Source organism: Notolabrus celidotus, chromosome 4 (assembly GCF_009762535.1).
Source record: "Notolabrus celidotus isolate fNotCel1 chromosome 4, fNotCel1.pri, whole genome shotgun sequence".
In the NCBI taxonomy this organism is placed as follows: Eukaryota; Metazoa; Chordata; class Actinopteri; order Labriformes; family Labridae; genus Notolabrus; species Notolabrus celidotus.
In genome coordinates this window covers 26,459,736-26,470,150 of record NC_048275.1, presented here as the reverse complement: position 1 = coordinate 26,470,150, position 10,415 = coordinate 26,459,736, and the positions used below count along the sequence as shown (strand labels likewise).

The window sequence follows — 10,415 nt, the reverse complement described above, 5'->3', positions numbered from 1 at the left end:
AACTGGAAACACTTTACACATCTATCATTCTGCAGAGTAAGAGACAAAGTCACAGTGAGGGTGAAATAATACAGAATATTTTTCGAGCTGAGAGCGACTCACATTTAGAGTTTGTGTAAAATGAAAACATCCGAGCAGAGACGGGGTTATAAAATTCTCAACTTTAATCAGTTCAAAAAGTTCACAACAAATGTAACACCTCGAGAAGGGAAATCTGCCATTAGAGATTGGGTACTTATTTGGATTTATACATTCTTTTCCTAATTAAACTCGTTGGCAATTCATTTGCTCAGTGGACAAAAAGCCTTTTGTTTATTTGGACAGAACTCAAACAGGTACAAATGAAAAATGCAAAAATACAAAATTAAATGTAAACCCAGTTTTATTTTTTCATTTTGCTCTAAAGGTAGTGTCTCTTGACGCACACTACTGCATGGTAAACAATCTAAATTAGTACAATTCAAAAATCTTCAAAGCCATCTGAGTTAAACAGGAGTTGTTATAAAGATGCAACCAACTAAGAACCCATAAATACCTCCGCCACTTCCTTAAAACATCCCATTAATGAAGGCTCACAAATGAGCAACAATCCTCTTAGAGGAAAACAAAACGCTGATGTCGACTAGGCGACAGCACACACGCGCACACACCCACAACAAAAAGAAACAATAGAATAAAAGGAAAAAATGTTCCCATGGTATTAAAGATGCTATACAATTGGGATGATATGCACATATTTGCTTTTGCTTTCCCTAAAAAAACCTCCTGCAGGCAGCAGCCGAACACTTTTTTAAGGTGAAGCAGAACCGATGCTGAAACACGACGCAGCATCCCGACCTTCATTCATTATCCGTTAGATTCACATTCTCGCACCAGACAAGCGGTGCCACCACTTGCCATGTGTCGAACCACACGTCTAGAAGATTCTATGCCGACTAGACACAAACCCTGCTCAGACTGTATATATATAATATATTTATATATAAACAAATATATGGGGCAGAAGATGGGACGTGGAGGGAACAGAACAAAAACAAGATGGTTTAATCGTTCTAATCGTTACAACCTCATCATGCAGGTCTTGGGATGGGCCAGAGACCAACAAAACAAAGATTAACAGTTCTGAAAAGATTACACAAAAAGGCTCCATAGAAAACGCAGATTATGTAAAAAGGGCCACAGGGTGACGCGGTAATCATTTACATATTGTTGGCATTGTTTTGGTCAACAAACATGGGATGGGACGGTCCGCTCTGCAGAGGGTGAGCGGCCTCCCGCCACACTCAAGTGCCTCTCTCTTGGGTTTTGTTGTGTTTGCTGTGGTTAGGGTTTGTTTGTTTTTGTTTGTTTGTTTGGAGTACTGTACAGTTTGGTGGAGCCGAGGCTCAGTCACACATCTCCTCTGGGATCTCGTGAGGGTTGAGGATGCCCGGCACTGACATCTGGATCTTGTGTTTCTCCTCCTGGGCCTGACGGAGCGATGCCTCCCTCTCCTCCAGGAACAAGTCAGACGTGTCCTCGCCTGCAAACTCCTGAAACAATAAAAACAATGTGGTCAGTTTCCAGACGCCATCTCCATACATCCACATATCCTGATGCAGGATCCTGACAGAGTGGCAATAACCTTTGTCTTCATCATTAACTCGTCTGTACCTTCACTGTACTGTAGACCTGTACAAAAGGAGGAACATCTGTTGCCCATGTTTTTCTATAATGTGTTATATTTGACAGTATCAGTGTCTGTATCCAAACAGCAGAAGCTCAGCTCTTTTTCACCACCCCCCTTTAACCATCATGCCTGCTAACCCTGCAGTTGTCACTAGATTGTCGCTGAGCCTGCTCCATTTGCACTGGTACACGGCTTTAATACAACGAAGGATCTCTGTTAAATCAAGTGTAAATCAACAGCTCGCTGCAACGGCAACGTCAGCTGACAACAAAATTGTATCTGCCTGCAGGGCCAAGAGCTATAGCAGCTTTCTTAGCAAACTAATGCATGCAGGCATAGATGGTTATGTTCAAGAAGTGATTTCTTGTCAGCTGAATAACACATGATTGGATTAAGTGGGGCATCTTCCGTTTTTCAGAAGCAAAAGCAGTTTACTGCACATATTTATCAGGGAGGAGATTGGCAAAGAATGAAAAGGCGGGAAAATATGCCGAGCAGGGTTCAGCACACATCACCATTTTAACTGCACAGATACATGACCTACAAGTTACATTTAAGACTAAAAACAGCTCCATCTGTTAGGTAAGCACCAATAAATAGGGGTGGGAATCAAAAACCGGACCCGACTTAGAACCGGTTCCAATTTATCAATACCATCGGAATTTTACAGCTCAAATGTTATCGATTCTTCTTAACGATTTATTTCCCAGCATGACGTCACATCACGTCGCATTACGTCACACACTCCTATGTGCAAATACCTCAAATATACTGAAGCCTTTGTCGACTTGGTCGACAAGTGGAGAAGGGTTCTATGTGAACATGTTGGCGTCGGGGAGGCGAACCCCCCTTTCAGAGTTGGGACGCTTTCCCTCGGGCTCGAGGGGCCACGTCTGGACTCACGCAACCGAAAATGAGGCACAGAGAGTGGGTAAAATACCTCCACGATAACCTCCAGAGGAAAAGCGTTTTTCCTCTCCAAATTCAAAGTCTTTCAACCAGGCTCGAGGGGCCACGTCTGGACTCACGCGGCCCAGAATGAGGTCAACCTATTGTTCAGTATGTTCAAGTTGAATATGTTCATGTTCAGTCTTGTGCAGACATACTTTTGGAAAAAATTAAATGGTTCCTTTTGGTGCGGAAGACTGTGTAGAACTACTTTTTTTCCCCTTAAAAAATTACTTAATCGTTAGGAGAATTGGTAAGGAATTGGATTGATAAGCAGAATCGACATTGATAAAATCTTATCAATTCCCAGCCCTACAATAAGCACTTGGTTTCATTGAGTTAGAAGAACTACAGCCTCCCAGAACAGAGAGTGTATTGACTGCATTTATAAAATAACCCTCAAAGATCCTCTGACAGATGAAAACTGGACCAATCAGAAGACCAGAAAACCAGGAAGAAGTCATCATTGTGTCAGAATCACACACAGCTTTACATCAACAATAGGCTGGCAGAGCAGTCACAAACCTCGATATACTTAGAAGGACAACCTGGACATGCAGGAAAAGGTTATTTGTGGAAACATCAGCTAAGCAGCTAACTATGCAGTGCCTGATAAGCTCCAAGTGAAGAGACAAAGCCCGTGCAGCACAGACAACAAACAGCAGAGCCGGAGCTGAGTGGGGCTTTGTTCCCAGTGGTTAGGTTAGGCAGCAAACAAATATACACAGACGCAAAACAAATTCATCACAATAAAGAGGAAGGTGTTTTCTCTTCTTTCTCCATTCTTTCTCATGTGTGTGTCGAAATGAGCAACAAATACAAACCCTGTGCGTCTGCTCCTCTCACAGGCTTAGTGTGTTATTCCATGGGTCTGACCACATTAGGGACATGATAACCACAGACATTGACCTCTTTGTAAAGAGCTATATGACATCTCACCTTGTTATACCATATTTACAAGACAGAGCTGTCAGGAAGAAAGAGGGAGAGTGAGCACCTGTCGTGCTTCACGTCACAGAGGAGATACAATGTGTAAAATAACTTCCTGTGCCGCCATTAAAACGTGTAACTAAGACATCTACATCCTCAGCCTCACCTTTATCTGGACCAGGAAGTCCCTCAGGTGCTCCTTGAAAGCAGGAATGTCCTGGTTTAGGCTGAACAGCCCGGTCACAAACACCTTCACCTGAGCACTGACACACACAAACCACAGTACAGGTAAATAAATGTGTATTCTACTACAGTAGAGATTGTGTATACGTGTGTTTGTGTGTGAATACTCACTCTTGTAGGTGAGGGAAGGCAGTCTTCAGCAGGTTGGCCACGTACTCCTGGATGAATGCCTGGTTGTTGGTGGGGCTGGCCGGGTTCAGCACCGTGGTGATTTTTCCCTCCTCCACCAGGTTGAACATGTAGGCCAGGATGGACGCGTGCATCGTCAGGCCTGAGGAGCACACACACACTTTTACTGTCACTATCCATCTCTTAAGAAAGTCAGATATGCCGTGTGTGCCTTTCTTTGACCTCACCTGCAGTGTGTGACGTGTCGGTGACCACAGAGAAGATGTGTTGTAGGATATCACAGAAGTACGTCTGGTAGAAGCTTTGAGCGGCTGCTTCCTCCTGGGCCACGTTCTGCAGCATGGTGTACAGAATCTGCAGACCTGGGTGATCAGAGAGAGACTCAGAAATCTGCACGTTTGTCTTTTGGCTGGAGACTAAAGAGTGTTGTTGTCCCAGGAAGGATTACGAATGTGTTTGGGCTGAACACAGATCTTTCTGGGACCTCTTTGGGATAGAGGGGATTTTGGATGTTTGTGTAACTCTAGCTTGACAAATGTCAAACTAACCCAAGCGCAATATACACCTGAGCCTGCAGAGTTTTGAGTAGAAGAGAAACTAGCTGAGGCAGAGACAGGGTGGCTTTCTTTGTCACCACAGAGTCCGAGAAACAAGGAGTTTATCATGAAGATGCTTCGGTTGGTGCTTTTTTAATCACTGCAGATACGAGGAGACCTCTGCAGATAAAAACACCAGTAAATGTCATACTTTAAAGAAATCACAATCTTTACAAGTGCAGCACCTTCAAAGAGGTGGAGAAAATGTTTTCAGGACAGGCTTGGAGTCCCTTCCTTGTGACCTCTCCTGCATCCTCCAAAGAGTGTCAAGAAATAAAGGTCTTTATTTTGATGTGAAACTGCTTCATTCAGCCTTAACCAGCTTACATGTTCTGTATGTAACACCAAGCTTCCAACAAAGTTATGCAAAGCTGTAAAATTCAAACTCAATATGGGAAAAAAGAATATTCCAGGCAAAATAACATTTCAGTTTCAACATTTGATACGTTGTCTTAGTGCCATTTTCCGTTTCGTATACTGTAGCTGCAAGTCAACACATCTGTGTCAATCATAGACTGTATAAAATATGGACGTAGTATCCGTGACGTCACCCATCTGTTTCTGAAGCACTGTTTTGAGGCCAATCGGCGGCGCCAGCCATATTGCTGCTGTCGAGCGATTGTGACGTAAAGAGGCAGGTTTTGAGCCTCCTAGCCAACAGCTACAGTGTTCCCGCCTGTCAATCATGTCAGCTGTGCCTCTCATTGGAAGACTCGTAATCTCAATATCTTCAAAAATGGCAGCGTTAGAAAAAAAATCACCTCCCATACAGTGTGTGCCGATCGAGAAATGAGCTATCCAGACTACACTCGTCTTTTGTACCAGGCTGTAAACATGTTTATTTCTGCTGTCTTTTTTTGAATTGGTGTGTATGTGGTTTCTGGTACTTCTGGAGCCAGCCTCAAGCGGATCCTCGATGAACTGCAGTTTTTAGCACTTCCGCATTGGACTCATATTTTTAGAGCGGAGGTTGCCACTTGGTGTCAACTCACATTTTACACTCATGTCTACAAAGTCTACAACAGAATATAGTCTTGGGATAGATATCTTCAAACAGCAGCACTCCGAAAGCTTTCCTAACATCACCTTGCACCAAACTTCTGTCAAAGGTGAGGATAACTTCCCTTGTTCACCTAAGTTCATGATCAAGTACACTACAGAAGTCAAACTTGTACTTTCAAAACAAAAAACATCTTTCTCCCTTGACTCATGTTTTTACAGTTTACTGATTACTTTGATTTTTTTTAATTTAGAAATGGCTTAAAGTCCCTGATGTGCAGTTTAGACATATTTTATCTAAGACCATGAAAAGCCCTTAATTGTTTGGTTTGACTCCTCACACTTCTTCCCTCCAAACTGTAACACTCTACCTGCACATCACTGTGGGGCCAGAGGCATCATCTGACAAGTCACTATGAGCGAGAGCTTGAGTGTCACAGTCACCTGCAGTGTCACCTTTCTGTCTTTTTAACAGGTTTGTTGCTGCTTGAAGATGAATCAGCTGACGGGATGAAACACACCACAGACTGTTTTACTTCATCTTGTATTCATGCTTCAGGCTTCGCTGCTCATTATCACCATTATATTACAGAGTGAAGAATGTACAGTGTGTGTGTGCAGTGTGTGTGTGAGACTTACCAGTATCAGCCACATTCCTCATGGTGTGTTTGAAGGCCCAGATGATGGAGTCCAGCACCAGTTTAAACTGTGCAGGGGGGATGGCGAGGAATGCAGGGAAGCAATGAGAGTTCACAGCTTGGAGTAGATAGAAGAAGTGAGTCCTGTGCTCTGGGTACTCCTCAAAGTTCTGTTAAAAAACAGAGAGTGTGCTGTTAAAGTTTGTTGTTTATGAGCATGTTCAGTGTTGAAAACCCTGTCCTTGTTTTGCTCTCTTCTGGTTCACTTTCACTTCCTTACTTTGACCTTTTTCCCCTCACAGTACCGTCGACAGTCTGTATGACAGATGTTTCCTTCAGTTATTTTCCTGAGCTGAAAGCAATGAGTGTTTCAAGCTGCAGTGAGAAGTGTGGATGGCACCTTACAACTTTTGTGTGCCCTGGGTTTTGTCTGTCAGGTGAAACCACTAAATGCCAAAAAAAAAAAAAAAAAAAAAGAGCAGGAGACTAGATCTGTATATTTTCTTCATGAAGACTTTACCTCCCATATTGAGAAACAAACAGTTGATGAGTGGGTATATCTTTATTTATTCATTTTTTTCTTAATTTATTCTATTTTAATTATTTTTTATACAGCACTTTGTGCTACAATATCATTGTATGAAAAGTGCTTTATAAATAAAGTCTGATTGATTGATTGATAATTGACTGACTTTATTTTTTATTTTTTAAGTATTTCATATCACATTCCTCTTTTTTGTTTTAGCCATGTATCATTTTATCTGTTGCTGTTGTTTTCTGTCTCTGTCTTCTGTGAAGCACTTTGGGCTGCATGCTTGAGTGTATGAAATATGCTGCTATATAAATAAAAATGAGAGAGTTGAGTTGAGTTGAATTGAGTGTACAAAATGGATAACCTAGCAGGTAGCTGCTCCAAGGTCCCTTAAAAGGGTTAATATGTTCCTGAAAATGTTTACACTTTGTTGCTGCACAATTTTTTCTTGCTTCAAAACACAAAAATGAGCAGAGTAAACATGTTGAAATGCTCTCTGCAGGTTCTGACTCGTTGCTTAAAGTTTTACAAAAACAGACACCTATATCCGATCTACAGTAGCTCTAGTGAGGTAGTGTTTTACATTGATCACATATCCTTACTTCTGGTTTTCTGGAACTTAAAATCCAGGAGTGGACATGACAGCGGGCAAACCCTTCAAGCTTTAAAGATTGGCTGTACTGACCTTTACTTTTAATGTACAATACCTGCTGCATGCACAATACAGACTGTTGAATGCAATAAGTTATACACCACTGAACAACTTGTGCATGTTCTTTTGATTCTGTCGTTATCCTAAAATTGAAGTAGTAGGTCAACTGTCCACATGGTGTGATTTAATAAGGTCTGATGTTTGGTTCGGTTCCTTCAATCAGAACAGCTGTGTGCAGTGGCCACAAGTGACGAAAACATCATGCATTAGTCTTCTTCCCTGAGGGCTTTCTTTCAGCACAACCCTCATCAGCCATTTCTCTTGGCACGCGTTTTCTCAGCTTCCTAAAGATGGATGTCTGTTCAGCCTGGAGCTGTGGTTTTTTTGGGTTCCTTTTGATAATCAGTGGTCTGCAACAAGGTGGCAGTAATGCACGCAAAACATGGTTATCAAAAGAAGAGGAAGAATGCACATGCCTTCAAATTCATGCAAAGACAGAGGGCATTCAAAGAAGTGAAGCAAATACGTTTTCAGGTTAAAGCGTTTAGACGAAGCAATTTTTTTTTATTCAGTCTGTTAAAAAAAGTGTTTTGGAGCTGAGCCTTGAACTGGAGGGCGTATGAGCTGTGTGGGTAACAGAGTGTGTTTCACCTGAGTATAAATAAATATCTCAGAACCAAAATAAACATTGTGTTTATTATAGTTAACACTACCCAACCCTAAATTAAGTGCACATGGTTTGGGCCACTTTAGGGTGTTGACATGAAGTATTTTAAAGCTTTAAAGCTGAAAGAAGTTCCCCCTGATTCTGTCAGTGTGAAACCTGAACGCAAAGACTGTAAACAATAAGCTGTAGAAAGCTTCTCAAGGCTTTCAACTCACACTTACCCATTATGTTAAATTGCACGAGCAGAATCAACCCAGCACAGAACTGTGAGCTGTGAACGCAATATAATATAATGTGACATATTTCCAAGATGTTTGCAGTGTTTTGCACCACAGCAAATAAGACTCAGTTTGATGAGTGTTACCGAACATCAGTCTCAGAAATAAAAAGGTTACTGTTAAAAACATTCAAGTAACAACACCCACAGATTCCACCACAAACTCTAAGAGATGCACTGATCACTGTCAGATACCAATCAAAGGCTGCCTCACCTTGTTGATCATGTTTAGGGTGCATTCAAAGACAGCATCAAAGATCTGGGGTATCTCGCTGGTGATGTGTCCTCCCAGCTTGTTGACAATGGTTGCCATGGTACTGAGCACCTCTGGCTCACGTGCAGCAGGGACGTTGCGCTGGTAGTCTATTAGGACGGCGTCCAACAGTGGTGGAACAAAGTTCTCCCCGACCTACAAAGAAAAAAAGGGAGGGATAAGAAGAAAGGTAAGATAGGAGCATCCTCCTTTGAAGACTTCTAAGTCGTGTTCCTTTCCGACAGGTAAATTACAAGAGGAGTCGCTAAAACCTCAGCACGTCTACAACTGGACACATTATGAATATTAATTGTTTTGCAGATGAAATCATAGCTGAAGGCAGACATCTTTGCGTTTGATCTAAAAATACCAGCTGGATTAGTTCAACTCTTTTTTTACTGTCGACTGCTTCATTGATTGCCATGGTTTACAGGATCCTCTGAGGACACTCCAGAGAAAGCAGTCACGGCTGGTTGATCAAGACTGCATCAACTATATCATGTAAGCATGTGAGTATATAGCCAGGGATGTAAAAACATGAAGTGTTCATGAGCAGACAAAGTTTAAAAGAGAGAGACATCTGTCCCCTGTTTCCACTTTTGTGTTTGAATTGGAAATAAATCTTCAACAAGCTGGTGGAAAGTAGCAGTACCTTGTGAGACAGCTGATATCAGAGCTTCTCCCTCTTTAGAGGTGTGCTGATTCATCAAACAATACTTATAGTTGATGGTTCTTTCAGTCTTTTTTATTTACCCCTGTGACTTCATGATCTCACTGAAGTACCTCTAGTGTCCTTTCAAAATAAAGCACATTGTTCTAAAAGACAACTAGGCATGAGACAATAAAAAAGGCAAAATAAAAGCACCTCAAGTGACAGTTTTATGAGGTGATCTCTTCTCTGAAGCTTGGACATAAAATGGGTTACTTACATCCTTAAAGTAACTGTAAAATGACCCTGTTGTGAACCCAGCATTTTGAATCATACTGTGAGTCAATAGCATCATTACATCCCTACGTGTTGTAGGGGTTTTTAATGCAACTGTTAAACCACTCCTCCTCCTCCTCCTCCTCCTCCTCCTCCTCCTCCTCCTCCTCCTCCTCCTCCTCCTCCTCCTCCTCCTCCTCCTCCTCCTCCTCCTCCTCCTCCTCCTCCTCCTCCTCCTCCTCCTCCTCCTCCTCCTCCTCCTCCTCCTCCTCCTCCTCCTCCTCCTCCTCCTCCACACCTTAACCAGGAGTCACCAGTCCCTGATTGTTGAAATCAAGTGTCCTCTTTGCAGGAGTTGAGACCTTGTCTCACTCAGACAAACTCCCGCTGTGTGACGTGTGGTGAAAGGGCATGTCTGGCATATTTTTAGACCTGGTTGTGGGGCGTCTTAAGTGAAAACGGCTTATCTTTAAAGTCATCAGAGGGCACGGACAGAGTGGTATGTTTACAGACAAACTCATTAGTGACTGCTGCTGCGTCTGGACTAAAGCATGGGTTGCAAAGATTACTTGGATTGAGAGAAGTAACAAACAGCAGGTCACCAAACTGACCCAAATCGGTCAGACCCTGATGCAAATTTTTTCTTTGTGGATTCTGAGTTGATATCCAGACTACAGGTATTATTTTCTACCACAGTAGTCACTCAGCGGCTGATTTCACAATTCAAAGGATTTCAGAGCTTTTTCTCACCATCTGTGGGTCGTTTGATCTGCTGACCCAGCCTGAGATCAGTTTCAGTGTCTCCCGTTTCACTGTTCTCATACTCCGGATCAGGGGCTGTTTGGTCACCATCTCACCTGTTAACACAAAGAAGAGAATCGTACTGTTAGTACTACGTTAATACTTCATCTCAGCTGAATTTGACAACATTCCTGAACTGACATATCCATACAGAAA

General features: G+C 42.3%; 1 protein-coding gene across 6 annotated transcripts in view; it reads right to left on the bottom strand.

Annotated features, from left to right (window-relative positions):
- Positions 1-146: 146 nt before the first annotated feature.
- The window catches only part of xpo1b (exportin 1 (CRM1 homolog, yeast) b), a 37,207-nt gene continuing 26,938 nt past the window's right edge, over positions 147-10,415 (bottom strand). For all 6 annotated transcript variants that reach the window (XM_034681462.1, XM_034681459.1, XM_034681457.1 and 3 more), the window contains exons 19-25: positions 10,209-10,315; positions 8,495-8,689; positions 6,154-6,322; positions 4,147-4,281; positions 3,902-4,061; positions 3,714-3,810; positions 147-1,532 (exon numbers count right to left, since the gene is read on the bottom strand). In XM_034681462.1, coding sequence (XP_034537353.1) covers positions 1,386-1,532; positions 3,714-3,810; positions 3,902-4,061; positions 4,147-4,281; positions 6,154-6,322; positions 8,495-8,689; positions 10,209-10,315 — 1,010 coding nt within the window. In that variant the 3' untranslated portion in view covers positions 147-1,385. The remainder of the gene's footprint in view (positions 1,533-3,713; positions 3,811-3,901; positions 4,062-4,146; positions 4,282-6,153; positions 6,323-8,494; positions 8,690-10,208; positions 10,316-10,415) is intronic.